This window comes from Mirounga leonina, unplaced genomic scaffold, assembly GCF_011800145.1.
Source record: "Mirounga leonina isolate KUSES-001 unplaced genomic scaffold, KU_Mleo_1.0 Mir_129, whole genome shotgun sequence".
NCBI lineage: Eukaryota > Metazoa > Chordata > Mammalia > Carnivora > Phocidae > Mirounga > Mirounga leonina.
Genome location: NW_023270323.1, coordinates 14,362,273 through 14,378,370, shown reverse-complemented (window position 1 = coordinate 14,378,370; position 16,098 = coordinate 14,362,273). Strand labels below are relative to the sequence as shown.

At 46.7% G+C, this 16,098-nt stretch overlaps 1 protein-coding gene across 2 annotated transcripts in view; it reads right to left on the bottom strand.

Moving 5' to 3' along the window:
• HPSE (heparanase) overlaps positions 1 to 14,196 on the bottom strand; it is a 36,333-nt gene extending 22,137 nt beyond the window's left edge. For both annotated transcript variants that reach the window (XM_035004626.1, XM_035004627.1), the window contains exons 1-2: positions 13,889 to 14,196; positions 464 to 609 (exon numbers count right to left, since the gene is read on the bottom strand). In XM_035004626.1, coding sequence (XP_034860517.1) covers positions 464 to 609; positions 13,889 to 14,106 — 364 coding nt within the window. In that variant the 5' untranslated portion in view covers positions 14,107 to 14,196. The remainder of the gene's footprint in view (positions 1 to 463; positions 610 to 13,888) is intronic.
• Between the last annotated feature and the right edge of the window lie 1,902 nt (positions 14,197 to 16,098).

Genomic DNA, 16,098 nt, shown 5'->3' with positions numbered 1-16,098 from the left:
ATCTTTAAAAAGTGCACCCTGGGGCGCCTGGGTGGCTCAGTTGGTTAAGCGACTGCCTTCGGCTCGGGTCATGATCCTGGAGTCCCGGGATCGAGTCCCATGTCGGGCTCCCTGCTCAGCGGGGGGTCTGCTTCTCCCTCTGACCCTCCCCCCTCTCATGCTCTCTTTCTCTCTCTCTCATTCTCTCTCTCACAAATAAAAAAAAAAATTAATTTGACAATCCTAGTGATGATTAAAAGAAAGGAACCCAGGGGCGCCTGGGTGGCTCAGTTGCTTAAGCGACTGCCTTCGGCTCAGGTCATGATCCTGGAGTCCCGGGATCGAGTCCCACGTCGGGCTCCCTGCTCGGCGGGGGGTCTGCTTCTCCCTCTGACCCTCCCCCCTCTCATGTACTCTCTCTCTCTCATTCTCTCTCTCAAATAAATTAAAAAATAATAATAATAATAATCTTTAAAAAGTTCACCCTGGTTGCCTTGAGACTGCCAGTAACTCCTCTCTTCAAAGGTCGGTTCTTTTTGGGGATCGAAAATGAGAAAGTCCGTCTTGGTGCCACCAAATCGTAGGTGTGCCGGAGACAAACCTTTAGCCAAAGTGCGAAGCTTTGGAGAACTGTTAGAAGACAAGCAAGAAATTAAAAGTATGTTTTCCAGGACACTCCAGTCTAACATGTTTACTCTTGAGGTGGACCTATTTCTTAATATGTAGCGGTACGGGGCTTGGAGGGAGAAGTCCTATTGCTATAACGGGGAAGTCTTCTCAGTCGGAATCTTTCTAAGTGCGAGATTGCACATCTAGGCGCCTGCAGGCAACTTGGAGCTCTGACTCTGGCAAGAACTTATATTTTAATTTGACAAGTAGGACAGTGTTCAGTACTTTCAAAAGACTCATAACCTTTTATGATTGATGGAGGAAAAGAGGTTAAGAGAGTGGGCACTATAGGAAAGATGACTCTGTTTCTTTGAAAAATAGATTGTCTTCAAAAATGTATGTTCTCGGGGCCCCTGGGTGGTTCAGTAAGTTAAGCATCGGACTCTTGATTTTGACTTGGTCATGATCTCGGGGTCTTGGCATGGCCCCACGTCAGGCTCCACACTCATCAGGGAGTCTGCTGCTTGGGATTCTCTCCCTCTGCTCCCCACACTTGTGCTCATGCTCTCTCTAAAATAAATAAATCTTGGGGCACCTGGGTGGCTCAGTCAGTTAAATGTCTGCCTTTGGCTCAGGTCATGGTCCCAGGGTCCTGGGATGGAGCCCTGCATCGTCAGGCTCCTTGCTCAGCAGGGAGTCTGCTTCTCCCTCTCCTCCCTGCTCATGTTCTCTCTCTCTCAAATAAATAAATAATCTAAAAAAATTATAAAATAAATCTTTTTAAAAATGTAAAAAAAAAGTTTATGTTCTCAGATAAGTTTATAAATGAGTTAGGATTCTTCCTCTTCTCCCTAACTCTGGCTTTCAAGGAAAACCATCCTTCTAAATTTAAGCCAAATGAATTAGAATTAGATAAGATTCTAATTCCTATCATCAACAACTCTAATTTGAGCAATTCTAAATGCATATCTCATCAAGTCAAAAATGCTGCTGGTAGGTGCCTATTATTGCTCAGAATGGCACCAAATGCTCTAGAATGGAATCAGAATGCTTTACAATCCCTTCCTTAAAAAGATGAAGATGTCATGAATATTTTAATGAACAAAATGAAGATATCAGAAGACACAGGTAATGGGGACACCTGCCATACATTTCTGAAGTCTCATACATGTGATCCTGGCCACACTATTCTCTGAATTCTCTTAAAACACGTAAAACCAATGCCGTATAGTTCTTTGGAATGGTCCAATTAATTAGCTTCCATGTGGGTTCTTTCACATTGGAAAATCATTCCAGGAGGACTAACTGGCAATATGTCTTAACATCTGAGGAATTAGAGACCTGACCTAAAATTTAAAATTTTTAAATTTTTAAATCTAAAATTTTAGGATACTGCTGAACTATATATACTGCTATGTAAAATGTTCTAAAGATGACTTTATTTATACTTACGAAAGAGAACTTAAAAGATGGAAATAGACCAAAGGATAAGTCTTCTGCCTTAAAAAACTCCAGCAATTCCTCCTCACCATTCTTTTGTTTGTTTGTAACTTACTGTACTACCTAGGCATTTTTGCCTTCATGATCCTCTTCTTCCATTAAAAAAATATATATATATATTTAAATTTATATGTCATGATGATATTTCTATAAAGACAAACATGTGAATATTATATATTAAAACATTTTCTTTGACCTAAAAGTTCATTTTCTTTGGATCTTACAAGAAGTTAGAAGATTTTAGAAGTTAGAAGATTTTCATGGGCCCCTAAGTGCGGAAACACAGCACAAAGTGAGGCTTCAGAAACATTATCGGCCTGGGATTCAGCGTTAACTGAAGCACCGGGCAACACCAAAGAACGCCAGGAAGGACGGTCTGTGCTGCGAAATCCTCACAACCACTTGAAAATAAAGGGAGATGCTAACGGGAACTAAGTAAGGATTCAGAAGAAAGCCATTTCCACTTTGCTACAAACCCAAACAAAAATAAGCGGTAGGGAGGGCAAGAGAGCGCTGTTGTTTGATGGGCACAGAGTTTCCTTTTGGGAAGATGAGAAAGTTCCAAGATGGGTGGTGGTGATGGTTGCAGTGTGAGTATACTTAATGCCACCGAACTACACTACACACTTGAAACAGTTAAATGGTAAGTTTTATGTTTGGTGTCTTTTACCACAATTAAAAGAAGCTGCAGACAGGAGCGCCTGGGTGGCTCAGTCGGTTAAGCTGCTGCCTTCGGCTCAGGTCATGATCCCGGGGGTCCTGGGATCGAGCCCCGCATCGGGCTCCCTGCTCGGCGGGAAGCCTGATTCTCCCTCTCCCTCTGCCTGCCTCTCTGCCTACTTGTTCTCTCTCTCTCTCTGTCAAATAAATGAATAAAATCTTTAAAAAAAAAAAAAAGAAGCTGCAGACAAGTGTGATTTCAACAATGAAAATAATATATATACAAGGTGATAACAGGGGTCATTCTATGTACTGAGATGGATGGTAGACTCTCTTCTGTATTTTATAAGTGTTCCATAATGAGCATATGACATTTTAATTTATACAAGGTGGTTTTATTTTTTAAGGATAAGCAAAGAAACCAAAATTTAGGAAGGGAGACATAGCCATCCGTTAATCAATAAATATTCACGGCAGGCCCACTCTGCCAGGCATTATGCTAGTTGCAGGGGATACAATAGGAAACAAGACAGAGAGAGCTGCTGTTCTCATATAATTTACAATCTTGCATATATATATATTTATACATACATATTTAAGGATTTATTATTTATTTATTTGAGGGAGAGAGAGAGACAGACAGCTTGCACAAGCGGGGAAGGGGCAGAAGGAGAGAGAAGCCCAAGCAGACTCCCTGCTCAGCACGGGGCCTGGATTGGGGAGGGAGGAGTGTTCGATCCCATGACCCTGAGATCATGACCTGAGCTGAAATCAAGAGTTGGACACTCAACTGACAGAGCCACCCAGGTGCCCCAAGTGCATACACATGTATTTAAACAGGTATATAGGCAATTCCAAAACAGTGCTATGAGAACACACAATGGGGATCCTAACCCAAACTCTGGGCTGGGGGTAGGGTGTGGTTAGAGGGTTTTGGGGGAAGTAGCTTCACCGTTTGACATTCAAAAGGAATAAATCTTATCCAGGTCAAAGATACTGAGGTGGGATTGAAGGAAGCGTTCTAGGTGTAGGGAAATGTCCGCAAAGGCAGAGGTAGGAGAGAATATGGCACCAATGAAGAGCTAACAGATGTGGTTAGAGCCTACAGACTGGGGGCAGGGAGAGGGTGGACTATAGAGGCTAATGGCCGCACCATGGAGGGACTGGGAGCCACCATGTCCTGGAATCCAACTTTGTATGAGGGCAGTTTAGAGCTATGGAAGGATTTAGGAGTGAGAAGGCCTCACCAGACTTCTATTTTAGAAGAGAATCTCAGGCTGCAGTGTAAATAACTGAATACAAGGACCAAGACTGTGGTCACATTAACATAAACAAGAAGTGATAGGCTGAGATAGGGTAACAGCCCTAGGAATGGAGAGAGGTGGGTAAATTCAAGACACCTGTGGAGGTAGAAATCCTGGATTTTGTGTTTAATTGGATATTACAGAAGAGTCAAGGATTACCCCCAGGGAAGCATCTTGGAAGATGGTAATATTTGCTGAGATGAAGAATAGGTGATAGACTGGAGATGGGGATGAGGGCAGGGGGAGAGGCTCAGTTTTGTAGAGTTGGAAATGTTAAAGCAACACCAAAAAACATATTTACATTTGGCCCTTGGCCATGTGTAATGGACAAGCTGAGGGACACATCCAGGTGAGATGCAGAATGGAGAGTCCTCGGTTTAAACGTCAGTGACTGGTAACCCCCAGGCCACGGGTGCAGATACACGGTCCCACAACTAATACAAGGAGCTTCCTCAGAGTCACTTCAGGCTGGCTCTGTCCCCCTGCCTTCAGTCAGGCATTGATTCCAGCCCTTGGCATTTTGACTGTGTTTGATGATAGAGGAAGCTCCTTTAGATTTTTTGTGTAGCTGGTACCAGAGACTGGTGCTCTCTGAGAAACAGAAGGAAAACTAGCACCATGTAGAAGGAGCTCAAGATACCTCAAGATACATATCTGCGCACAGCCTGGGTCAGATGCCTGAGTCCCGAGCCTACCTCCCAGAGATAGTGACTATACTACCTCAGGTCACTCTCAGTCACATTACCCTGCTTTGACTTTCTTCAAATCCTTCACCATTCTCTGAAATTAGCTTCCGTCTTGGTTTACTGTCTATCTCCCTTCCATGCCATGTAAGCTCTCACCTGTCTGGCTCATCAGAATCTCCTCAGCACCTAGACAAGCGCCGGGCACACAGCTGGTGCTCAATAAATATTGGTTAAGTGAATGAACAAGTGAGTCCACCCTGATGAAAGGGCAGGTGGGGCCAGAGAAAGATTGTTTTCTGAACGCAATTAAAATCCAATGCTATGGCTCTTGCCAAGTAAAGGAAATCCCGTGTTTCAAAAGTATCCGTAGCAAAGATCGTTTTATTTGTCTCCTTTGCCAGGGAACACTTTCTTATTTTGAGAATACAATATTGATGCCCTCTGACAAAAATTAGATTTTAAACAGCTGCAAAACACGTCATAAAAATAAAACTGATCAAAGGTATACTATTTTTATCATATACGGGGGAGGGGAAAAAAAAGGTGGTGGTTGGGGGGATCTACCACCACCACAGTGATATGGAAATAAACCAAAAAGCCCCACGTCAAAGCAGCTGCAGATATTTCACTTCCGGAGCAGTTTGTGAGGGGAAAGCAAAGTCTGCAGGTATTTTTATTTTACCTTCCGTGTAAAAATAAGCTGCTTATCTCTGCCACCAAATCGGAGGTGTACGGGAGCCAGCTTGTACTGGCTCCTATCAGCTGTGAGAGCCAGTTGTTATATTTTGAGAACAAGTTGTTAAACCGTTGGCAGTTTGAAATCAGCCGCGGTGGGAATATTTATACCACAGAAATCAGAAAAGAAAAAAAAAAGAAAAAAAACCCACAAAAAACCAACAGCCCATAAATCACATAGGGCATGAATTCAAGCCATGGAAGCCAGTGAGACCACTCAGGAGATTATGTGAAAAGAAGGCCCAAGTCAGAAGTCTGAGGAACATCAAAACATTAAGACAAGCTAAAGAAAGAGGAGAAGTGTTAAAGAGGTGGGGGAACCCGCAGAAACGGAAGCAACATAGACCTGAAAGGATGAGAAGGTTTCATTGTCAACCTCGCCAAATGCTTCCAAGAGACTCCAGAATCAAAGTACCACAGACCAGTGCCTTAAACATGGAAATTTACTCTCTTCTGGGTGTGGAGGCTAGAAATCTGAAATCAAGGGGTCCGGCAAGGCCGTGCTCCCTCTGCAGTGACCGGGGAAGGATCCGTTCCAGGTTCCCTCCCAGCTTCTGGTGGTTCCCTGCAGCCCAGGAACCACCGCTGCAACTCCAGTCTCCACACAGCCTTCTCCCTGTGTGCATATCCGTCTCCACATTTCCTCTTTCTGTAAGGACATCAGTCAGAATGGATTAGGCCCCCTCCATTCCACTACAACTAGTTCTTTTTTTTTTTAAGACTTTATGTATTTATTTGACAGAGAGAGACACCGCGAGAGAGAGAACACAAGTAGAGGGAGTGGGAGAGGGAGAGGCAGGCTTCCCGCGGAGCAGGGAGCCCGATGTGGGACTCGATCCCAAGGATCCTGGGACCATGACCTGAGCCGAAGGCAGACGCTTAACGACTGAGCCACCCAGGTGCCCCTCACTCCAACTAGTCGTTAACTAATTGTATCTGCAATGGCACTATTTCCAAATAAGCTCACACGCTGAGGTATAGGGGTTACAACTTCAGTGTATGAATTGTGGGGGCAATACCCAGGAATTCAACCCATGATGGACACCAAATAAGATACAAACACAAAGGTGTTCATTGGATTTTGTAATAAAAGGTCACTGGTGATGTTGGAGAGATGGATTTTATGACACAACGATAGGGACATCGTGAGGGTGGATCAAGGAAGAAGTGGGCAGTAAGGAAGGCCGCCAAGGGGAGGAGAGAGAGAGGGCAGAGCACGTTTGAGACGGGAAAGACCTGAGGACGTTTCCACACTGTGAGGAAGGACCCAGTCAAAAGGGAGGTTAAAGACAAGGGAGAGAAGAGATGACTGACAGAGCAAAGTCCTTGGGGAGGCAGCAGGAGACAGAGAGGAGAGAGGCACTATGGCCTGAGGAGAGAGAAAGGAAGAAAGCTAGACATGGCCATGGTATGTGTGCAGGTTTGGTGGCTAGAAGAAAAGGAAGTTGTCCAGTGACTTCATTTTCTTTGGGAAAAGAACCGTGGTCATAGCCTCAGAGTGGTGAGGTGGAGGTAGGATCGGAGCTTTAAGGAAGTGGAAGATGAGAGAGGCAGGGAGCTGAAGAGGTAAGGGGTGGAACTAGGGCCCAGTAAGTCTGGAGGCCAAGAATGGATAGCGCAACCCATGTGCTGGGCCCTTCCCCTGAGCCCCAAGTGCTCACAGCCCGCTCTTCAGGGCAACCACTGAGACGGGAGGTAGAGGCAGATACATGAAAGTGGCTTATTAATACACACTACGATTCATAATTAGGTAATAGTTCTCGTTCCCAGACTTTATGGCCACCTTACAGATTCCGAAGAGGGAAACTACAGCTGGACTGAGCTAGGTTTGGGTTTAGCAGGAAGAACAGCAGGGCAGGAGTTTGGGGGATGTGATCACAAGAATGACTTGTGTGGTAAACCAAGAAGCCTAAGTGAGCCGTGGAAGAAGCAGAGACAGGAAAAGGCTGTTCAGTGGAGGGACCTAACAGATGGCTGTGGCAGATCCACAGAGTGAAAGTTTAAGGGGGTAAGGAGTGTCGTCCAAGAACGGGAGACTTTCACTTAAGATTTCAGATGTTAAAAGGTTCTTAGTGATAGAAAGAGTCAAGGCATGGCCATGGTATTAGGTGGCTGGAATGGGGTGAAGCCGTGTGTGCTAGTAACTGGCTCCCTAAAAACAAGTGCCCTGTTTTTTCACATTTGCCAATGTCCCTGGTGCAAACACCCACGGGGGCTGAGTTCAAGATGGCGGTATTGATGTCAGTGAATGCGGGGCTGGGAAGAGATGCACACAGTTCATAAGATGGTACAACCCAGTTCCAATTGAACACCAAGAGAAGAGGATTGTACAGTGTGGATGTGAAGAAATTGAGAGACAGTTTATTCAAGAGGACCTGAAGTCATCTAGGATGATGGTGGGACATGGGAATGGAGAGAAAACTGTGAGATCAACACCAATCTTTATTTTTTCATTTTTTAAGATTTTATTTATTTGTCAGAGAGAGAGAGGGAGAGAGGGAGAGCACAAGCAGGGGGCGCAGCAGGCAGAGGGAGAAACAGGCTCCTGGCTGAGCAAGGAGCCCAATGCAAGACTAGATCCCAGGACCCACAGACCATGACCTGAGCCGAAGGCAGATGCTTAACCGACTGAGCCATCCAGGTATCCCTAACACCAATCTTTAATCAATAAGGAGAAGTGAGTAAGAGCAAAGCACAGTGCAGGGATGGGGAGCATAGGATGAGGGGCCAGACATGGAGACAGTGAACCTCATACTGGAGTCATGACAGTCATCTCTAGCATGTGTTGGGTTCGTGCAAACTCAAGTGTTTTAGACACTTTGCATACATTATTTCACTCAATCCCAAAACAACCCAGTGAGGTAGGTTATTATCCTCTTTTTACAGACAAGGAACCTGAACAAAAGGAGGCTATTGCCCAAGGTAACAAGCCAGCAGGGATTTGAACTACATTCAGAGTGGTGGGAGATCACTTAGAGGCTGTGTTGGCAATGGGAAAAGGGCTGCAGTATTGTAGAAAGCACAGCTTCTACTCCAAAGGGCTCCCTCAGGGAGGCAGCCATGTCCACTTCTGCACTTGGGTGTTCAGAGAAGAGCCAAGTTTTAGGGAGGGTGGGCCATGCAAAGGGCTCCAGGGAGCACTGTGAAAGATTTGGGAGGGAAGGGAACGAGGAGCACTTAATCAGGGAGACAGTGCTTCTCAGGGGTCAAAGCATGTGAGTCTATGGCTCGTAATTGTTCTCAGTTCTCTGTTTCTCTGGCTGTAGTTATTCTCTCAGCAATAGGCACGTAGAGGGCCTGAGGTTATTTCCAATATTGGTTTTCAAAACGTGCACTTGACATTGATTAGAAGTGATTTTCTGAATATGAAAAGCAATTTCGTCCATGACGATGCAGGGATCTGATTATGGAAAGTCATTATTAATAACTATTTATCAAATTGGCAAAAAGGAATGAACGTTGCTGAAAAAAAATAAGCAAACCCTTAAGAAAAGTAAGCATGGGTTACCCGGGTGGCTCAGTCGGTTAAACATCTGCCTTCGGCTCAGGTCATGATCCCGGGGTCCTGGGATGGAGCCCCACATCGGGCTCCTTGCTCAGCGGGGAGCCTGCTTCTCCCTCTGCCTCTGCAGCTCCCCCTGCTTGTGCGCTCTCTCTCTCAAATAAATAAATAAAATCCAAAAGAAAAGAAAAGAAAGCACAACTGCAGAATTACTGCTGTTGCTTTTTAGTACCGGCTTGTCTGCTCTGGAGTACTTAGGGTCTCCAGCACTGACTTTGCACTCTACTTTTTTTACCTTGTATTAGAGAATCCTGCTTGTGTGTGTGTCTTTTTTTTTTTTTTAAGATTTTATTTATTTATTTGAGAGAGAGCACGGGTGCACAAGAGCACGACGAGCGGGGGATACAGGGGTGGGGAGAGGCAGAGGGAGAAGCAGACTCCCCGCTGAGCAGGGAGCCTGACGTGGGGCTCCATCCCAGGACCCTGGGATCATGACCTGAGCCGAAGGCAGACACTTAACCAACTGAGCCACCCAGGCGCCCCTTTGCGTGTGTGTCTTGTTTGAAGTGTGGACCTCACTGCAGAGAAGGTAACCACTAGCCACATGTGGCTAGGACTGGAAATGTGGCTAGACTGAATTGAGATGTGCTATGAGTATAAAATATACACCAGATTTTGAAGACCTGGTTTGAAAAAAATGTAAAATATCTCATTAATATTTTTATATTGATTACATGTTGAAATGATAATACTTCGGATATTTTGTGTTAAATGAAATATATTATTAAAATCAACTTCACTTGTTTCTTTTACTTTCTTTTTTTTTTTTTTAAGAGAGAGCATGAGCAGGGGGTGGGGGCAAGAGGGAGAGGGAAAGAGAGAATCTTAAGTAGGCTCCATGCCCAGTGCGGAGCCAGAGGCAGCTCCATGGCATGACCCTGAGATGATGACCGGAGCCAAAATCAAGAGTCACATGCTCATGGGATGCCTGGGTGGCTCAGTCGTTAAGCGTCTGCCTTCGACTCAGGTCATGATCACAGGGTCCTGGGATCGAGCCCCGCATCGGGCTCTCTGCTCTGCGGGGAGCCTGCTTCTCCCTCTCCCACTCCCCCTGCTTGTGTTCCCTCTCTCACTGTGTCTCTCTCTGTCAAATAAATAAATAAAACCTTAAAAAAAAAAAAAAGAAGAGTCAGGATGCTTAACTGATTGAACCACACAGGCGCACCTCTTTTACCATTTTTTAACATGGCTACTAGGAAATTTTAAATTGCATATGTAGCTGGCACATGACCCATCTTTGAGGGTCAGTGCCTCTTCGGAGCTCTGCACATAGTCAGGCATAGGAAATTTTTTTTTTAAGATTTTATTTATTTATTTGAGAGAGAGATAATGAGAGAGAGCACATGAGAGGGGGGAGGGTCAGAGGGAGAAGCAGACTCCCCGCCGAGCAGGGAGCCCGACGCAGGACTCGATCCCGGGACTCCAGGATCATGACCTGAGCCGAAGGCAGTCGCTTAACCAACTGAGCCACCCAGGCGCCCAGGCATAGGAAATTTTTGATTGGGTTGTTGATTAGTTACCTCTGGGAAGAAGACACGCTGAAAAGATGCTTCTTTCCAATTCTAGAATGTTCTATCATTGGCATTTAAGTTCTGTGTACTCTACGTTCTCTAATTACAAATGTGAAAAAAAGAAAAACCACATCTGTTTGCCATCGTGGGAAACCAGAACAATGCCACCTGATTAAATGTGCTCAGGCCTCTGTTGAAGCTCTGAGGTCTGGGCCCTGATTCTCCCACTCTCAGGTCAGTCCTTCTTTTCATTACATCAGTCTTCTCAATTTGTTTCTGGGCATTCTTTTTCCTCTATACCCTACCCTACTGCCTTTAAAAGATATAAACTGCTTTTAAGAAACAAAACAGATGAACATAGGGGAAGGGAAGGAAAAATAAAATAAGATGAAAATAGGGAAGCACATCATAAAAGACACTGAACTCTAGGAAACAAACTGAGGGTTGCTGGAGGGGAGGTGCATGGGGGGATGGGGTAACTGGGTGATGGGCAGCATGGTGTAATGAGCACTGGGTGTTGTATGCAACTGATGAATCACTGAATTCTACCCCTGAAACTAATAATACACTGTATGTTAACTAAATTGAATTTAAATAAAGAATCTATATCTATATACTGCTTACTTTATTTTTGTGCACTCTTGTACCTGCAATTAGTATCTGGGCTCAGACTCTGCAACTTCATGAACAGCTGGTTGACTAGGGGTCATTTACTGAGTCTCCCTAAACCTCACTCTTCATTTTTTAAATTAAAATTTTTTTATTTTTTTAAAGATTTTATTTATTTGTCAGAGAGAGAGAGAAAGCACAAGCAGGGGAGTGGCAGACAGAGGGAGAGGCAGGATCCCCGCTGAGCCAGGATCCCGATGCGGGACTCAATCCCAGGATCCCAGGATCATGACCTGAGCCGAAGGCAGACGCTTAACCTACTGAGCCACCCAGGCATCCCTCTTCATTTTTTTTTTTAAATGGAGATAATAATAGTCCTGCCCTCATAGTCTTGTAGTAAGGACTAAATGGATCAAAACCTAGGAGATGCTAGGAAGAGGACATGACATGCCGAAGGCTCAGATAGCACCAGCTATTTCTGTTACCCTCTCCCTGTTCCTTCAGCTTTCATCTGCTCAGCTCTTGCCATCTTTGCCTTAGCATCTTCACTTTTGAGGAAATGGAAGAGAACAACACCCATCTCACAGGTATTAAGCTTAGTGTTGCTATCTGAGATGGGCAGATCCCTTGGGGCACTGTGCTAACTGTCCTGGGGAGGTGGACTCTCAAAGACCCTAAATCAGAAGCCAGGTCTTAGCAGACAGTGAGAGGAAGCTCCTGCCTATTCGAGCGTCAGTCTTTTAAGTTGCAGCTGGGAATAGCTGGAAGTGCTGCAGAAGCCCCTGGGGAGCAGGCATTGAAGACAGCCAAGGGAGTGGACTGGAGTGGTCAGGAGCCAGCCCAGGAGAGAAACCCATATGAAGAGGGATACACTGAGTTCTGTAAACCAAAGAAATACTTTTATCTATTGCACACTATACTCTTTTGGTTTCATTATCCTCCCGCCTTTAACCAAAAGGTGGGGGCCAGGGGGAAGAAAGAGATACGGGAAATGAAGAGACAAAGTATCACCCCTGCTGAATTGCAGACCCGAAGTTCTGTGTGTGTTGGGGGTGGGGAGGATGAGGGTGGTGCTAGTCAACTGGTTAGCTCCACCGCAGGGTGTTCAGGCCTGGATCCCCAAAGTTGTGCTGTAGGTTTTTTCTTTTGGTTCTGTTTCTCCAGGAAGAATCCCCAGATGCCTTCCTTGGGGAAGGGCGGGGCACATGGTAGCCTCAGCATCAGAAAAGGCCTGGCGTTCTCACATTTCAGTAAGTGGTTCAGTTAGTGCCTCTGTTTTCAGCAGGGCACCTCACACTGTCTCTTCCCCTCCCATGCCCCCACCCCACCTCCCAAGCTAGGCCCGGGGTCCTCAGATACTGAGCCCACAGTTCAGAGTTTCTCCAGAGTCATCTTTCCGTCTCTCCCAACCACCTGCTGTGTGATATCAGCTTCCTAGCCCCAAGAGGAAGGGCAAAAAGTGGGGCTGGGCTTCCTCTGCACCAGGCAATTCTCCCTCCCCTGCCAAAGAGAAAGATGGAGGCTAGCTATGATCAAAAGAGACACCCAGAGAACTGGTGAACGGTTAGTAAATACTCATCATTTTCCAGGAAGAAGCAATGAGCTTAAATTTTGAACACTCTGTGTCAAACCCTTGCTCCCTACTTATTTATTATCTCATGAAATCCTCATAACAGTCCTACAAACTGTTTAGAAGTTCTATGCTACAGGTGAAGGAATGGAGGCTTGGAGTTGCCAAGCCTCCTATAACAACCAAGCCAGCCATCTTTGGCGGAGCTGGGAATCAAGCCAGGGTGGTCTGACTGCCAGTCTCTTCACCATTAGGCTACCTGCTTTTCTTTACAGAATACATGACCAAAATTAGCAATGGCAGCTGACAGCATGGGCGTAGGCTGGAGAACATGTAGGTGTCTGGGAATGAGGAGATTCCCAGCTGTTTGGACTGGTTGAGGTGTGGCCATTTCTGGAGGCTCTCATGACCTAGATAAGTGGCCTAGATGACCCGGGACTGTCCCTGCAGCTCCCTGTCCTGGGATCAGCCTGCACTCATGGGGCAACGGCCAGTGAACAAGCACCAGTTTGTCTCTCTCAGGCGAGAAAAAAAATTACGGCTGATTTTGCAGCCTCGTGTTGGAAAAATATCTTTTTATTCAGGCTCTGTAAGTCACTGCAATGGTCTCCTAAGTCTCATTTATTTAATATTTAGATTTTTAAAAAAACAGTCTAATACTGGAAATCTCTACCTTGTGCTTAACTTTGCTGTGAACCTAAAACTGCTCTTTAAAAGTTTATTTTAAAATATATAAAATTATATTTTATACCCACACACATTTATTTTCCTTTGAGGTCTTTTCTAACTTTTTTTTTTAACCTTCCTAACAGAGTTTAAGAGCGGTAAGCCTGGTCCACGATCTTACCGTTCTATACTGTGCTGCGAATTCAAGGGCTCATAGCCCTCCAGGCGCACTTGCCTGGGTCCCCTCCTCCAGGCATGTTTCTGGGGTCGGTGGGAAATTTCTTTTCCAAATTTCCCCGTAATACCTGGCCCTTAGTTGGCGCTCAGGCCACACTTGCTGAATGAATGAAGGCGGGAAAGAGCGGTTTGGGGGCGGCTGCCTCGGGAGAGGGAAGGAGGGCAAGAGACAGAGACCGGGAGACGGAGGGAGATAAAGGTCCCCCCCGGGCGTGGATGTCAGGAAGGCAGGACACAGGGACAGGCCGGCCGGCGCTTACCCCAGGAAGGTGAGGAACCGCGGGTCGGTGGCCAGGTTGGCGTCGATGGTGAAGGACAGGAACGCGGGACTCACCAGGTGCACCGGCCGCTCGGTGGAGAAGCGCAGCTCCACGGCGTCCTCGGCCTGCGCGGGTCCCGCCCGGGCGCCGGGGGAGAAGGGACCGAGCGGCCCCAGGAGCAGCAGCAGCGGCAGCCCCGGCTTCCAGCGCAGCGGCATGTCGGGCTCACCTGGCCGGCCCACCCGCCAGCCGCCTCGCAGCCGGAGCTGAGAACTCGCGCACTTCCTCCCGCCCCGTCACAGCGCCCTTTTCTCCCTCGCGCCTCCCCCCTCCCACTGCGCCCTGCATCCCTCCCACTCCTGCCCTGCAGCCCTCCCACTGCTCCCTCTTCCCGCCGCCCCGCCTCCCCCGCTCGCTCCCACTTCCTTGCACGCTTTCCCCCCCGCCGGGGCCGGTCACGCCCCCTTACGGAATCACCCACACCCACCCGGAGGGTGCGGACCTGGCCAGGAGCCAAGTGCCCAGGAGCCCTGGAGAGGGAGCGCCCGCGGACCGGCCCTGGGCATCCCGACCCCAGAGCACAAGGTCCTTGAGCACGGTTCCCACTCCAGGCCTCATGTGGGTGGCGCCGGGTCTTCTGACGCTCAACTGGAACCTCCAGCTGGGCATTCATCGCTCCCCGCCTCATCTGGCTTATAAGCGCTTGCTTGTCTCTTGATTAACCGTGTGTCCTCTGACCAGAGAGCTGTTTCCCAGACGTCTTACTTTTACCTGAGAAGTCGGACCTGGGCGTTGGCTCACCCACAGCTAGAAAGAGATCAACCTTCAAAAATTCCTACCAGCTTATCATGAAAACAACACTTGGCAGAGCCTTAAAGTATCAGGTGCTTCAGCACCTGAAATTCAGGACGCCAAGCCTGAGTTTGGGGTGGTGACTATCTCTCCAATTTGGAGTCTTTGCCAAATTTCTCCTCTGTAAATTTATCTTTAGCTGTTGGGCAATCTCCTTCAGTTTTCCCTTGATGCCTTACATTGATAGATAATTGTGAAAAGCACCATGCACTTACGGCTCACTCTATATGCCTGATGCCCTAGGAGATGCTTTCCTTGTATTCTCTCATATTTCCACCTCCCTGCCAAGTGTGTATTATGCTCAGTTTACACAGGAGGACTCAGGCTCTAAGACATTAACATGTCCAAGTGTCACAGTTGGGATGTGAAGACAGTTACACAACCCCGGGCAGATGGTAGCCTGTCTCAGCTGAAATATAACTTCCTCAAAGAAGCTGTGCTTGGAACGCCAGGCAGCTGAGAGTCTCCATGACGTGTTCTCACTGCATCCTGACCTGGCTAGAACTTGGCACATCTGCTAGTATTGTGATTATTGCTCCCACGTTGGCCTCACCTGCTAGACTACAAACTCCATGAATGCAGAGATGGCCTTTGTCTCGTGTAGTGCACTCATTAAAGTTCATGGCATCCTGCTTGGCACTTAGTGGCCATCCAATAAGTATTTGTTGACTAAACAAATGACACCAAGACCCTTAGGATTTTCTACTGAGATTGCACCACCTATAAAACAATACATAAAAATGGACGAGGGATGGGGCACCTGGGTGGCTCAGTTGGTTAAGCGACTGCCTTCGGCTCAGGTCATGATCCTGGAGTCCCGGGATCGAGTCCCACATCGGGCTCCCTGCTCAGCGGGGGGTCTGCTTCTCCCTCTGACCCTCTTCCCTCTCGTGCTGTCTCTCATTCTGTCTCTCAAATAAATAAATAAATAAATAAATAAATAAATAAATAAATGGACTGGGGACACGTGGTTGGCTCAGTCCGTAGAGCATGGGACTCAATCTCAAGGTCATGAGTTCAAGCCCCACATTGGGTGTAAAGCTTACTTAAAAAAATAGGTAAATAAGATGAACCATGAGAGACTATGGACTCTGAGAAACAAACTGAGGGTTCTAGAGGGGAGGGGGTGGGGGATGGGTTAGCCTGGTGATGGGTATTAAAGAGGGCACTATTGAATGAAGCACTGGGTGTTATATGCAAACAATGAATCATGGGACACTACATCAAAAACTAATGATGTACGGTATGGTGATTAACATAACAATAAAAAATAGGTAAATAAGAATAGATTGTTGGGGTGCCTGGGTGGCTCAGTCAGTTAAGTGTCTGCCTTCAGCTCAGGTCATGATCTCAGGGTC